Consider the following 16,739-nt stretch of genomic DNA (forward strand, 5'->3'; position numbering starts at 1 on the left):
GACTTGTGGAGGTCTACAATTTATTTCCAAATACATCCACAGGTACACCTCCATTTGACTCAAATGATGTCTATTAGCCTATCAGAAGCTTCTAAAGCCATGATATCATTTTCTGGAATTTATCCAAGCTGCTTAAAGGCACTGTCAACTTAGTGTATATAAACTTCTCACCCTCTTGAATTGTGATATAGTGAATTGTAAGTGAAATAATCTGTCTGTAAATAATTGTTGGGAAAATGACTTGTGTCATGCACAAAGTAGATGTCTTAACAACTTGCCAAGACTATAGTTTGTTAACAAGAAATTTGTGGAGTGGTTGATAAGCGAGTTTTAATGACTCCAACCTAAGTGTATGTGAACTTCTGACTTCAACTGTATGGTTGTCTCAAATTTAAACCAGTCAAATTTAAACCAATCGTTTTACACTAGGAGGTGTCCATGTGATGCAGCCAGTAGTATCAATGGTGAATCCAGTGTTCTGTGGCCTTGACTTTAACTGTCTTTCTCTCTCTGTTTGTGCCTGTGTGTTCCAGCCCTGGGGTGTGACAGTACAATGATGCCCTTTGGTGGGGGTGGCTCAGAGGCGGACTGTTGGACGGAGTACCATGACAACAGTGCCCATGCCAAACCTCCACACTCCTACCTGGATGCCATCAGGACCGGTCTGGAGTGTTCTGCCACGGCCGGCCCCTACCATGTCGCTGGCCCCCAGCCACAACTCTGTCCCTACGCCGCTGCAGGACAGTGTAACTACGGAAACACCTGTCCCTATCTCCACGGTGATATGTGTGATATCTGCCATCTGCAGGTGCTCCACCCACACAACCCTGAGCAGAGGAGAGCTCACGAGAAGGTAGGACCCATATTTTAACCCTAACCCCAACATGACCACGATCAGAGGAGAGCTCACCAGAAGGTATGAGGCCACGTGGTTCTGTAGTCTCTAATTACACTGTCTGATGCATCTTTATGTTGATAGAAGTGTGTCCTATGTGGAGGACAATGGGCAAGTCAAACAAAACTGTTGTCTGAAGATGATACTGTTTAGGATATTAATAGGTACATGTATCACCCGCCTCTGCCAGATGTGTATGTTGGTGTTTGAGGCGGACATGGAGAAGGCATTTGCAGCGCAGCACAGCCAGGACAAGGTGTGTTCTATCTGTATGGAGGTGGTTTATGAAAAAGCTGCTGCCTCAGAGAGACGCTTCGGGATCCTCTCTTCCTGCTGCCACACATACTGCCTCTCCTGCATCCGCCAGTGGCGCTGCGCCAAGCAGTTTGAGAACAAGTGAGTTGATAACTACTATAAAGAACAAGTGAGTTGATAACTACTATAAACACCAAGCAGTTTGAGAACAAGATCATCAAGTGTTGATGGTTGCTAATATACTGTGGTAGTGGAGCTTCTACATAATAGTGAGGATGTGATGGTTGATTTACCACAGTAACCACCAGGGGGCTAATATAAAGGCATGTCTAACCTCCACTGTTATTACTGAGTAATGCTGTATCAGTTAATCATGTAACCCTGATCACTTCAGAGAGTTTCAACAGGATGCCACTGTAGTGGCATTGTGGTACTCAGCAGTTATGAAGTAGCACAGAATGACTGGACATAGTATACAATGTTGTGGGTAACTGTGTGTGTGTGTGTCTCTGTCTGTCTGTGGTCAGGTCATGTCCAGAGTGCAGAGTGGTGTCTGAGTTTGTCATCCCCAGTGGTTACTGGGTGGAGGACCAGGATGAGAAGAACAGACTGATAGAGGACTTTAAGTCTGGAGTCAGGTGTGTGTGTGTTTATCTATCTATATATATATCTATATATAGTAATGATGGACTTTTGACTGGTACACATTCATATTCTGACTATCTCTGAAACTCACTTAGATGACACCTTTGATGATACATTGGTAGCAATACATGGCTATAACATCTACAGAAAAGACAGAACTGCCAACGGAGGTGGTGTTGCGGTCTATATTCAGAACCACATTACTGTAAAGCTTAGAGACGGCGCCGACAGAGATGGCCGCCTCGCTTCGCGTTCCTAGGAAACTATGCAGTGTTTTGTTTTTTTACGTGTTATTTCTTACATTAGTACCCCAGGTCATCTTAGGTTTCATTACATACAGTCGAGAAGAACTACTGAATATAAGATCAGCGTCAACTCACCATCAGTACGACCAAGAATATGTTTTTCGCGACGCGGATCTTATGTTCTGCCTTTCAAACAGGACAACGGAATGGTTCCCATGCAGCGACCCAAAAAGACGACTCCGAAAAAGAGGGAAACGAGGCGGTCTTCTGGTCAGACTCCGGAGACGGGCACATCGTGCACCACTCCCTAGCATTCTTCTCGCCAATGTCCAGTCTCTTGACAACAAGGTTGATGAAATCTGAGCACGGGTAGCATTCCAGAGGGACATCAGAGACTGTAACGTTCTTTGCTTCACGGAAACATGGCTCACTGGAGAGACGCTATCGGAGGCGGTGCAGCCAGCGGGTTTCTCCACGCATCACGCAGACAGAAACAAACATCTTTCTGGTAAGAAGAGGGGCGGGGGGCGTATGCCTTATGGCTAACAAGACATGGTGTGATGAAAGAAACATACAGGAACTCAAATCCTTCTGTTCACCTGATTTAGAATTCCTCACAATCAAATGTAGACCGCATTATCTACCAAGAGAATTCTCTACGATTATAATCACAGCCGTATATATCCCCCCCAAGCAGACACATCGATGCCTCTGAACGAACTTTATTTGACTCTTTGCAAACTGGAATCCATTTATCTGGAGGCTGCATTCATTGTAGCTGGGGATTTTAACAAGGCTAATCTGAAAACAAGACTCCCTAAATTTTATCAGCATATCGATTGCGCAACCAGGGGTGGAAAAACCTTGGATCATTGTTACTCTAACTTCCGCGACGCATATAAGGCCCTGCCCCGCCCTCCTTTCGGAAAAGCTGACCACGACTCCATTTTGTTGATCCCTGTCTACAGACAGAAACTAAAACAAGAGGCTCCCACGCTGAGGTCTGTCCAACGCTGGTCCGACGACCAAGCTGACTCCACACTCCAAGACTGCTTCCATCACGTGGACTGGGAGATGTTTCGTATTGCGTCAGATAATAACATTGACGAATACGCTGATTCGGTGTGCGAGTTCATTAGAACGTGCGTTGAAGATGTCGTTCCCATAGCAACGATTAAAACATTCCCAAACCAGAAACCGTGGATTGATGGCAGCATTCGCGTGAAACTGAAAGCGCGAACCACTGCTTTTAATCAGGGCAAGGTGACTGGTAACATGACCGAATACAAACAGTGCAGCTATTCCCTCCGCAAGGCTATCAAACAAGCTATGCGCCAGTACAGAGACAAAGTAGAATCTCAATTCAACGGCTCAGACACAAGAGGCATGTGGCAGGGTCTACAGTCAATCACGGACTACAAGAAGAAATCCAGCCCAGTCACGGACCAGGGTGTCTTGCTCCCAGGCAGACTAAATAACTTTTTTGCCCGCTTTGAGGACAATACAGTGCCACTGACACGGCCTGCAACGAAAACATGCAGACTCTCCTTCACTGCAGCCGAGGTGAGTAAGACATTTAAACGTGTTAACCCTCGCAAGGCTGCAGGCCCAGACGGCATCCCCAGCCGCGCCCTCAGAACATGCGCAGACCAGCTGGCCGGTGTGTTTACGGACATATTCAATCAATCCCTATACCAATCTGCTGTTCCCACATGCTTCAAGAGGGCCACCATTGTTCCTGTTCCCAAGAAAGCTAAGGTAACTGAGCTAAACGACTACCGCCCCGTAGCACTCACTTCCGTCATCATGAAGTGCTTTGAGAGACTAGTCAAGGACCATATCACCTCCACCCTACCTGACACCCTAGACCCACTCCAATTTGCTTACCGCCCAAATAGGTCCACAGACGATGCAATCTCAACCACACTTGCACACTGCCCTAACCCATCTGGACAAGAGGAATACCTATGTGAGAATGCTGTTCATCGACTACAGCTCGGCATTCAACACCATAGTACCCTCCAAGCTCGTCATCAAGCTCGAGACCCTGGGTCTCGACCCCGCCCTGTGCAACTGGGTACTGGACTTCCTGACGGGCCGCCCCCAGGCGGTGAGGGTAGGCAACAACATCTGCACCCCGCTGATCCTCAACACTGGGGCCCCACAAGGGTGCGTTCTGAGCCCTCTCCTGTACTCCCTCTTCACCCACGACTGCGTGGCCACGCACGCCTCCAACTCAATCATCAAGTTTGCGGACGACACAACAGTGGTAGGCTTGATTACCAACAACGACGAGACGGCCTACAGGGAGGAGGTGAGGGCCCTCGGAGTGTGGTGTCAGGAAAATAACCTCACACTCAACGTCAACAAAAACTAAGGAGATGATTATGGACTTCAGGAAACAGCAGAGGGAACACCCCCCTATCCACATCGATGGAACAGTATTGGAGAGGGTAGCAAGTTTTAAGTTCCTCGGCATACACATCACAGACAAACTGAATTGGTCCACTCACACAGACAGCATCGTGAAGAACGCGCAGCAGCGCCTCTTCAACCTCAGGAGGCTGAAGAAATTCGGCTTGTCACCAAAAGCACTCACAAACTTCTACAGATGCACAATCGAGAGCATCCTGGCGGGCTGTATCACCGCCTGGTACGGCAACTGCTCCGCCCACAACCGTAAGGCTCTCCAGAGGGTAGTGAGGTCTGCACAACGCATCACCGGGGGCAAACTACCTGCCCTCCAGGACACCTACACCACCCGATGTTACAGGAAGGCCATAAAGATCATCAAGGACATCAACCACCCGAGCCACTGCCTGTTCACCCCGCTATCATCCAGAAGGCGAGGTCAGTACAGGTGCATCAAAGCTGGGACCGAGAGACTGAAAAACAGCTTCTATCTCAAGGCCATCAGACTGTTAAACAGCCACCACTAACATTGAGTGGCTGCTGCCAACACACTGACACTGACACTGACTCAACTCCAGCCACTTTAATAATGGGAATTGATGGGAAATGATGTAAATATATCACTAGCCACTTTAAACAATGCTACCTTATATAATGTTACTTACCCTACATTATTCATCTCATATGCATACATATATACTGTACTCTATATCATCGACTGCATCCTTATGTAATACATGTATCACTAGCCACTTTAACTATGCCACTTTGTTTACATACTCATCTCATATGTATATACTGTACTCGATACCATCTACTGTATCTTGCCTATGCTGCTCTGTACCATCACTCATTCATATATCCTTATGTACATATTCTTTATCCCCTTACACTGTGTATAAGACAGTAGTTTTGGAATTGTTAGTTAGATTACTTGTTGGTTATTACTGCAATGTCGGAACTAGAAGCACAAGCATTTCGCTACACTCGCATTAACATCTGCTAACCATGTGTATGTGACAAATAAAATTTGATTTGATTTGATTACTGTTGGAAGTAATATGGCTACAGGTTCATCTGCCTCACCTAAAGCCCATTCTTGTGGGAAGCTGCTATAGACCACCAAGTGCTAACAGTCAGTATCTGGATTAGAGGTCGACCGATTAATCGGAATGGCCGATTAATTAGGGCCGATTTCAAGCTTTCATAACAATCGGAAATTGATATTTTTAGACACCGATTTTGCCAATTTTTTATTTTTTTTCTCCACCTTTATTTAATCTTTATTTAACTAGGCAATTCAGTTAAGAACACATTCTTACTTTCAATGACGGCCTAGGAACGGTGGGTTAACTGCCTCGTTCAGGGGCAGAACGGCAGATTTTCACCTTGTCAGCTCGGGGGATCTAATCTTGCAACCTTACAGTTAACTAGTCCAACTCAATAACCACCTGCCTCTTGTTGCACTCCACAAGCAGACTGCCTGTTACGCAAATGCAGTAAGCCAAGGTAAGTTGCTAGCTAGCATTAAACTTATCTTATAAAAAACAATCAATCAATCATAATCACTAGTTGATGATATTACTAGATATTATCTACCGTGTCATGCAGTGTGTATAATCTGACTGAGCATACAAGTATCTAAGTATCTGACTGAGCGGTGGTAGGCAGAAGCAGGCGCATAAACATTCATTCAAACAGCATTTTCGTGCGTTTTGCCAGCAGCTCTTCGTTGTGCGTCAAGCATTGCGCTGTTTATGACTTCAAGCATATCACCTCCCGAGATGAGGCTGGTGTAACCAAAGTGAAATGGCTGGCTAGTTAGCGTGCGCTCATAGCGTTTCAAACGTCACTCGCTCGCTGAGCCTTGGAGTGGTTGTTTGCTCATAGAAGAACAACGTAATACCAGCTAACCTCATGGTGGAACAACATAATACCAGCTAACCTCAGAACAACGTAATACCAGCTAACCTCATGGTGGAACAACATAATACCAGCTAACCTCATAGTAGAACAACATAATACCAGCTAACCTCATAGTGGAACAACATAATACCAGCTAACCTCAGAACAACATAATACCAGCTAACCTCATAGTAGAACAACATAATACCAGCTAACCTCAGAACAACGTAATACCAGCTAACCTCATAGTAGAACAACATAATACCAGCTAACCTCAGAACAACATGATACCAGCTAACCTCATAGTAGAACAACATAATACCAGCTAACCTCATAGTAGAACAACATAATACCAGCTAACCTCAGAACAACATAATACCAGCTAACCTCATAGTGGAACAACATAATACCAGCTAAACCTCCTTCCATCAGCAAGGGCATTGAAGATGAAACGTGGCTGGGTCTTTCAGCATAACAATGATCCCAAACACACCGCCCGGGCAAGGAAGGAGTGGCTTTGTAAGAAGCATTTCAAGGTCCTGGAGTGGCCTAGCCAGTCTCCAGATCTCAACCCCATAGAAAATCCTTGGAGGGAGTTGAAAGTGCGTGTTGCCCAGCAACAGCCCCAAAACATCACTGCTCTAGAGGAGATCTGCATGGAGGAATGGGCCAAAATACCAGCAACAGTGTGTGAAAACCTTGTGAAGACTTACAGAAAACATTTGACCTCTGTCATTGCCAACAAAGGGTATATAACAAAGTATTGAGATAAACTTTTGTTATTGGCCAAATACTTATTTACCACCATAATTTGCAAATCAATTAATAAAAAATCCTACAATGTGATTTTCTGGATTTTTTTTTTTCATTTTGTCTGTCATAGTTGAAGTGTACCTATGATGAAAATTACAGGCCTCTCTCATCTTTTTAAGTGGGAGAACTTGCACAATTGGTGGCTGACTAAATACTTTTTTGCCCCACTGTATATACTGTATTCTATACTATCATTTGCAGCTTAGTCTATGCCGCTCTGACATTGCTCATCCATATATTATATGTTCTTATTCCATTCCTTACTTAGATTTGTGTGTATGAGGTATTTGTTGTGGAATTGTTAGATATTACTTGTTAGATATTGCTGCACTGTCAGAACTAGAAGCACAAGCATTTCACTACACTCGCAATAACTTCTGCTAACCATGTGTATGTGACCAATGTAATTTTATTTTATTTTAATTTATTGACTTCATGGACCTTGTTTCTTAGGCTACATATGTTAATATGGGTTATTTTTAGCACTTTTCTGGGTTGCTTGATTGTTTTTAATGTTTTACTGGGAAGCTTATCAGAGGTAGACTTACTCATGTTATTTACATTGGAGTTGATAGTGCAGGGTGAGCTGCATAAAGTGGTCTTCCTACTATTGCACACCGCCTCAGTGCTAACAGTGTAACTCTGGTTCATAGGCTCATGATTACTGCTTACAATAGCTGTAGGATAAACAGAGGTATTCCATGCAATTAGGGGCACACAAATTGTGTTTCTTACATTGTGTTTGTCAATGCCCCTAGGATCATGTCAATTTGATGCAGCCTTATGATGACTCATTGTCATGGTAGGGATTAACTGAGCTGGTCTTGGATCATTGAAAAGTCATTGTCTTCCTTCTGCAGTTAGCCATACAAATACTTTGACCAGGGTGCTGGTCCCTAACTCTAACCCTGCCCAGTGTCCTGTTCTCTCCTGTCCTGTTGTCTTCCTTCTGCAGTTAGCCATACACATACTTTGACCAGGGTGCTGGTCCCTAACTCTAACCCTGCCCAGTGTCCTGTTCTCTCCTGTCCTGTTGTCTTCCTTCTGTAGTAAGAAGGCGTGTAAGTACTTTGACCAGGGCCGGGGAACCTGTCCGTTTGGAGGGAAGTGTTTCTACATGCATGCTTACCCTGACGGAACACGGGCCGAGCCGGACAAACCCCGCAAGCAGCTGGGCTCTGAGGGGAACGTGAGGGTAAGAAGCATCACTACTACTATCATTACTCAATGACTCTGTTCTGATTTAGACTTCACTACTGCTATCATTAGTCAATGACTCTGTTCTGATTTAGACTTCACTACTACTATTATTACTCAATGACTCTGCTCTGACAACACTATCACCACTCGGTTCGATACTGAGACCAAAACGGTTGCGTTTGTGATCGTTTTTTCTTTGGCAGTGCGACACAATTTTAATTGCTCGCCAGGGTCGCTAGGGTCCAAGGGAAAACATGTACCTGGTCATGGTTCGTTTTTGTTTCACAATTAGCTTTTTTTATTATCATGATTTATTCAAACAGTAATGTTTCGTTGACCCAAAAAATAAGCCAGCATTCTGAAGTGGCAACAACCACATGGGAATGTCCCTTTCTGTTTGTGTGCAGTGTGCGTAGGGCCTATATGTCTACCACTGTGTAGCTGCTAGCAATACTAATGATAGCCTAACAGTCTTTGAGTAGAAGGAAAGGAAATTTAAAAGGTAACTACAAAGTAGCATATGACTACCTGGCAGAATCATGATTATTTGCATCAATCGAGTGGCCATTTGTTTTGAAAACTCAGTCACAAGTGCACGACAGACATACTGTAGGTGGCCTGTCCATCCTCCCCTAAAGTACATTTGAATTAAATCGCCGAAATTATGTAGCCGAATTATCAGACTCCTGTCTATACAGACTTAAATGTAATAATTCAGAATAGGCTACTATACCATGATTTAGCCACAGAGAATCATTAGCTTCTTTAAAAGGAATAAGCTGTGGATTGTTTTAAATTGCATTGCCTACAGTCGGAAGGGCCCACAATTTTTGGAGTTACGTCGGTCAGTAAAGAGGCCCAGCCAGGCATTTCGCAATATTTCATCATAGTTTGGAAAGCAAATAGCTATTACTGTGAAGAATGAGAAACACTGTCTTTTGCAGTTATTCGAATTCTAGACTTAATTGACTGAACAGTATAGCCTGTCTTATTGGCTATACAGCAGAGCGATTTATCCTTATCCCTGGTGAGTGCACATATTGACTCTTTCATTGTTGGGTCAGTACCACTTAAATGTGTTTTTGTACATAAAGTGAATTGCATGAAATGTGTTTATAAAATGCCAAGCAACATACAATGCATTCTGAAAATATTCAGACCATTTACATAATTTTCAATAATACTCAGACCCTTTAGTCAGTACTTTGTTGAAGCACCTTTGGCAGCAATTACAGCCTTGGCTATGATGCTACAAGCTTGGCACACCTGTATTTGGAGAGTTTCTCCCATTCTTCTCTGCAGATCTTCTCAAGCTCCCTCAGGTTGGGTGGGGAGTGTCGCTACCCAGCTAATTTCAGGTCTCTCCAGAGATGTTCACATCTGGGCTCTGGCTGGGTCACTCAAGGACATTCAGAGACTTGTCCCGAAGCCACAATCTTGGATTCATCAGACCAGAGAATCTTGTTTCTCATGGTCTGAGAGTCCTTTAGGTGCCTTTTGGCAAACTCCAACTGGGATGTTATGTGCCTTTTACTGAGGAGTGTCTTCCGTATGGCCACTCGACCATAAGACCTGATTGGTGGAGTGCTGCAGAGATGGTTGTCCTTCTGGAAGGTTCTTCCATCTCCACAGAGGAACTCTGGAGCTCTGTCAGAGTGACCATCGGGTTCTTGGTCACCTCCCTGAGCAAGGCCCTTCTCCCCTGATTGCTCAGTTTGGCCGGGCGGCCAGCTATAGGAAGAGTCTTGGTGGTTCCAAATTTATTCCATTTAAGAATGATTAAGGTCACTGTGTTCTAGGGGACCTTCAATGCTGCAAAAAATGTAGTACCTTTCCCCAGATCTGTGCCTCGACACAATCCTTTCTCGTAGCTCTACGGACAATTCCGTTGACCTCATGGCTTGGTTTTTGCTCTGGCATGCACTGTGTCATGACTCTCCTGTGAGAATCCAAAGGATCAGGTTACAGTGTATCAGCTCTACAGAACTCTCTGTCTCTCCCACAGAGGGGGAGATGGATTGGGATGGGGGTTTTATGACACCTCACGCCCATTTGTAAATTGTAAGGCAGCAGATGATTCCTTTATGCTCTAGCATAGGCGACTGGAATGTCTTTGTGCCTTTATGTAGAGTTTACAGCCCAAAACAACCACATCAAACTGTAGTGAAACGCCAAATGGATCTACCTCCTGGTCCTCTTCCCCTGCCTTACCCACCAATTGTAGAGACAGAGATGCCCACGCCTACTGAAATACCGGATTGGGCAACGTCACCAGAAGATGACTCAAGCCAACCAACTACTGAACAAGACTGGTGTCAGGAAGAACCACCCTCTGCCTCAAGTGACACCTCTGAATGGGAACAGCTGTTAGACTCATTGCTGAAAGAGTAAGGGCACTGTCATAAACGGATGCCCATATATGAACTGTTGTTAATGTGTGGTAAATCAGCTGTGTGTCCTCCAAGTTTGTAGAGGGGAGGACACTCACGTGACCTCGAGTGAGGGATAAAAAGGTATATATAGAGAAACTGCCAATACTTCCGCGCTGACTTCTTGAATTCTGAATTCATTTAGACAACCATTTGACTTAGGGTAATTGGCACCTGACTCAAATTACTTAAAGATTCTAACTTGTTGGATCTGAGAAGTGTCTCTCCGATATACCGTTTAACTATTGAACAGCTGTCCTGTCGCCTGCGGCCTTGGTGTGTGTATACTGACGCAAATTACATCCAGAGAAAGTCTCAGAAACTTAACCTCTCGATTGAGCTCAGTACCTCGCCCTCGTTGCGTGGCACAGACTCTTCGATATTCCAGTGGGGCAGGGAATCACCAGCGGGTTCTCTCATCCAGTCCAAACTTGAATCTCTAAATTTAGTAAAGCACCGACTCCAATTCAACCCCTCTCAGCCAGTAGAGGGGAGTCGCTACCTAACTAAATTCTTAAAAGTTCTCTGACCGACTGCAACACCGCTCCTGAGCTCCTGGGTCTCCCTGTCATCTTTTAAAGGTAATTAAGTTGAAATATTATAGAGATAAGTGTTATCATTGAACCAGGCATTGTAGAGCATTAAGGCATTTGCGTATTTTTGAGTAACACTGTGTGTAACCAAGTAACAAACTGTGTATTTTGAAGTGTGTTTGATTGTAAAAGACAAAAAACAGAGTGTTTCCAAAAATAAACGGTAGTCTTATTTTGTCTTGAGTAAAACGCCCTCCCAAGACAGTTAACGGCACGGGAGATAACACCTCTGACACTCCCCTCTACCGGGACACTGGAAACGGAGACCAATACTCCATGACAAAGTGAGTTACCATTAAAAGACAAGGAGGAAGGTGTGTCCAGTAGTGAGTTTTATTATCCAAGTGATACATAGCCGACGGGCAGAGTAGTGAGACTAAGTTGACTAAAGGTCTTCACACTTTAAACTAGATACATCACAGAAGGGAAATACTCAACCTGAGGGAAATCATATAGAGACAGGTAGGAAGAAGGCTTAATAACAACTCAAGGATCCATTAGTGGTGTAAAAAGAGTCTAGAGGATAAACGTGGGGTTCACACATCCCAGCTAGAGCTAGACCGTTGAGAGTGACAAGGCAAAAGACCTCTCTACGCGGACAACGTATCGACAAAGAAAGAGAGGCAGGGCTACGTGAGCGGTCCTGGTTATACCGAGATATATACCGAGAACCTGAAGTATCTATAGTGCCCTGTCCAATCCAGGGAACGGGACGCTAACCACCTCTAGCACCCCGCTGCCGGCCAAGGGGCAGGGCTGAAGGTTTCGTATTGCGACAAAACAATGGACATGGGACACTATATATTTAGTTGTCTATCAGATCATAGTAAATTGTGATACCTTGCCTCGTAACTAGCTACACCCCAGGGATCCCAGAGAGCCTGCCAGCAAGACAGAAACACCTCTTTCTACCCGAGGGTATAAAGCATTTTAATTAAGAATTAACATACCAGACTAGGATGACCATGCACTGCAACCGATTAAACTGATTCATCATTTAACTGTAATTAACTAGGAAGTCGGGGCACCAAGGAAAATATTCAGATTACAAAGTTATAATTTCCTAAAATAACTTTTCAGATATTTTATATCTGATCAAATAGTCTTCTGATTAATGAATTATTTATTTTACCTCACGTTCATTCCAAACGTCGTAAATTGTTGGTTATCTGTACGAACCCAGTCTTCACTATGAGTCACCCATACATCAATTGTCTTAAAATCATTTATTTATTACTAACTAAGTAATTCACAGAAATGCATAAACAAACAAAGTCAATATGGTTACAAGAAATCATAATGGAATGTGCCCTAGTGGGCTAAACCGGCATCGCGGCTTGGTGGACAAAATGGGGAGTGGGGGTCAGCTGAGAAGTCACTACAGAGTTGATAATTATAACAATTGAAATGCTAATCCTTTACACTTGAACGCTCACTCACCTGGGAACAATTGCAATCAATATATATATTTACGCTCAGTGTGTCGTCATGATCGCTGTTGAAAAGTTTGTTTATTTTGTAGAATCGTCCGTCTCTCTCTCTCTGTTGTGGTTCTAGTGGATAGTTCAGAGTGACATTCATTCATGTTGTTGTAGAATGTATGTTTCGGCGGTTGTCGTTCTTCACATTCAATGATACTGAATTCCTAGCTGCAGACTAGTAATTAATATCAAAGACTTGTTCTTATTCTGTTGGTATCTATAGTCTAAGAGTTTAACCATGTGGTATGGTTAAAAGATTCAGCAATGGCCTGGAACCGTTGTACTTTGAGAGAAACATGGTCTGGTGATAATTTCTCAAAGTTGGGTTTTATTCGGATTTGCAGAGAAGGGGCTGTCCCAGGATGCCTGACCCGAACTGGGCTCAGGGGCGGTCCTCTGATTTAGTTCAACTCAAAAGGGAATTGGAGTTTCCTTCATTAAACAGTCCAAAATCACATTGTAAAATCGTGTAAACAGTATCATACTCACTCATTCATCTTTTACGACAATTAGATGTAAACCTCATATCTGAGGCTATTATATAAACAGCGTTATGGTAATGTAGCCACACCGTCTCCCATGAGCTTCCCCAAGTTGTGACAAATGGACCAGTTCGTAACTGGATTCTTCACCGATCTTTTATACCTTCTCCGGAACATGAAATTTGTTCGGACCTCAAGTTCTGTGAAGTGGAAGAAATTCCTTTGTTCTCTATGAAAATTTGTCTCTTATACTATGTGGCCTGAAGGCAGGGTCTTCTCCTCAGGAATGTACGACCTCTCTCTGACCACAGCAGCCTAGTTGAAGGAGGCAAGGGGGAGGCAGGGAGAGGGGGGTGGGGCTTGCTGTACCCAAAGAGGGCAACGTCATGACACAGGTCTGGAGAGAACCACGGGCTATATCTGTTCCTGGTTCTAAATTTCTTGAATGCGGTATGCTCATTTAAGATGGTGGGGAAGGCATTTAAAAAATAAAAATCAGGCATCCTCTACAGACGGGATGAGATCAATATCCTTCCAGGATACCCCTGCCAGGTCGATTAGAAAGGCCTGCTCGCTGAAGTGTTTCAGGGAGCGTTTGACAGTGATGAGTGGAGGTCGTTTGACCGCTGACCCATTACGGATGCAGGCAATGAGGCAGTGATCGCTGAGATCTTGGTTGAAAACAGCAGAGGTGTATTTAGAGGGCAAGTTGGTTTGGATGATATCTATGAGGGTGCCCTTGTTTACGGCTTTGGGGTGGTACCTGGTAGGTTCATTGATCATTTGTGTGAGATTGAGGGCATCAAACTTAGATTGTAGGATGGCTGGGGTGTTAAGCATGTTCCAGTTTAGGTCGCCTAGCAGCACGAGCTCTGAAGATAGATGGGGGGCAATCAGTTCACATATGGTGTCCAGAGCACAGCTGGGGGCAGAGGGTGGTCTATAGCAGGCGGCAACAGTGAGAGACTTGTTTTTAGAGAGGTGGATTTTTAAAAGTAGAAGTTCAAATTGTTTGGGTACAGGCCTGGATACTGGATAGTAGGACAGAACTCTGCAGGCTATCTTTGCAGTAGATTGCAACACCGCCCCCCTTTGGCCGTTCTATCTAGTCTGAAAATGTTGTAGATTTCAGAATTTTTGGTGGTCTTCCTAAGCCAGGATTCAGACACGGCTGGAACATCTGGGTTGGCAGAGTGTGCTAAAGCATTGAATAAAACAAAGTTAGGGAGTAGGCTTCTAATATTAACATGCATGAAACCAAGGCTATTACGGTTACAGAAGTCATCAAAAGAGAGCGCCTGGGGAATAGGAGTGGAGCTAGGCACTGCAGGGCCTGGATTAACCTTTACATCAACAGAGGAACAGAGGAGGAGTAGGATAAGGGTACGGCTAAAAGCTATGAGAATTGGTCGTCTAGAACGGCTGGAACGGAGAGTAAAAGGAGGTTTCTGGGGGCGATTAAATAGCTTCAAGTTATAATGTACAGACAAAGGTATGGTAGGATGTGAATACACCGGAGGTAAACCTAGATATTGAGTGATGATGAGAGAGATATTGTCTCTAGAAACATAATTGAAACCAGGTGATGTCATCACGTGTGGGTGGTAGAACTGAAAGGTTGGATAAGGTATAATGAGCAGGGCTAGAGGCTCTACAGTGAAATAAGCCAATAAACACTAACCAGAAGAGCAATGGACAAGGCATATTGACATTAAGGAGAGGCATGCTTAGTCGAGTGATCATAAGGGGCCAGTGAGTAGTGAGGTTGGTTGGTGTCATGGCTGGCATAGGATGGAGGTCTGTTTTTAGCCACCCCGTGCGTTTCCGTCGGTTGATTAGTGGGGTTCTGTGAGGTAGAGGGGATCAATCCAATTGGCAAAATAGATATATACTTATAGTGACCCAAGAAAAATTGTCCGATAGACCTATTCAGATAGCAGTCGTTAAGACAGCTAACGATTAGTGAGCCGCAGATGGGCGTTCAGGTAACGTCGCGACAGAGGGGCCAGTTGGGCAGATAACGTCGGTAGTCCAGTCGTGAAGGCCCGGTGGGGATGATACATGATTAATTTAATCGGGTTTAATCGGGTAATAATTAAACGTTAGGTAATTATTTGATGAATATCATGTCATCACATTAATGATAGTCACAACAACTTTTAACTGTGGAACCTTATATAGAGAGGTGTGTGCCTTTCCAAATCATCAACATCTCAAGGATGATCAATGGAAACCAGATGCACCTGAGCTCAATTTCATCTCATAGCAAAGGGTCTGAATACTTATCTAAATAAGTTTATTTTGAATAAATTTGCATACATTTCTAAGCCTGTTTTCACTTTTTCATTATGGGTTATTGTGTGTAGATTGAGGGGGGAAAACATATTTGGTCCATTTTAGAATAAGACTAACGTAACAAAATGTGGTAAAAGGGAAGTGGTCTGAATACTTTCTGAATGCACTATACCTGATATAGCCTAGGACTACTCTACACCACTACTTACTCAGCCAATAGTGATTAAGTTATATTATTAGGCTCAATTATGATTATCCAATCTAATCCTCACATTAGTAATAGTAGGCTTTCTTAGTCTGCAAATGTGATGATAGATGCATGGAATGCTTTATTATAAAGGTGCAATTTTATGGGTTAGGGTTAATGACTGCTCTGATAAGACTATCACCACTACTTTTCATTTTTATTAAACTCGGCAAGTCGGTTAAGAACAAATTCTTATTTACAATGACTGCCTACCGGGGAACAGTGGGTTAACTGCCTTGTTCAGGGACAGAATGACAGATTTTTACCTTGTCGGGGCTTCGATCCAACAACCTTTCGATTACTGGACCAACGCTCTAAACACTAGGTCATTTCTCCGAGATGGTACCATTGCTAATACTGAACCTCTATACAACACTACCATGATGCTAATCCCAAATGGCGCTCAATCCCAAAATGGCACCGACAGGGGGCTGCCTTGCTTCTAGTCCTAAGGAAACTGCATTATTTTGTTTATTTATGTATTATTTCTGACATTGTTAGCCCATAAATCTTAAGTGTTAACACATACAGCCGTGAAGAACTATTGGATATCAGAGTAACGTCAATTTACCAGCACCACGACCAGGAATACGACTTTCCCGAAGCGGATCCTTTGTCCAAACCACCCAGGGCATTTGCACCGATTCCAGAGGCTGACCCAAAACAACGTCACCAGAGAAGAGGTAGAGGGAGCAGTCTTAAGGTCAAACTTCGGAGGCGTGCAAACCACCCACCGCTTCTGAGTTTATTATTTGCTAATGTCCAGTCTCTAGACGAAATTAGGGCAAGGCTTGCTTTCCAGAGAGACATCGGGGATTGTAACTTCCTCTGATTCACGGAAA

General features: G+C 44.0%; 1 protein-coding gene across 1 annotated transcript in view; it reads left to right on the plus strand.

Moving 5' to 3' along the window:
* Positions 1 to 16,739, plus strand: part of LOC112247478 (probable E3 ubiquitin-protein ligase makorin-2) — a 59,322-nt gene that overhangs the window by 38,170 nt on the left and 4,413 nt on the right. The window contains exons 4-7 of the mRNA XM_024416250.2: positions 534 to 853; positions 1,086 to 1,291; positions 1,678 to 1,788; positions 8,221 to 8,365. Coding sequence (XP_024272018.1) covers positions 534 to 853; positions 1,086 to 1,291; positions 1,678 to 1,788; positions 8,221 to 8,365 — 782 coding nt within the window. The remainder of the gene's footprint in view (positions 1 to 533; positions 854 to 1,085; positions 1,292 to 1,677; positions 1,789 to 8,220; positions 8,366 to 16,739) is intronic.

This window comes from Oncorhynchus tshawytscha, linkage group LG02 (genome assembly GCF_018296145.1).
Source record: "Oncorhynchus tshawytscha isolate Ot180627B linkage group LG02, Otsh_v2.0, whole genome shotgun sequence".
In the NCBI taxonomy this organism is placed as follows: Eukaryota; Metazoa; Chordata; class Actinopteri; order Salmoniformes; family Salmonidae; genus Oncorhynchus; species Oncorhynchus tshawytscha.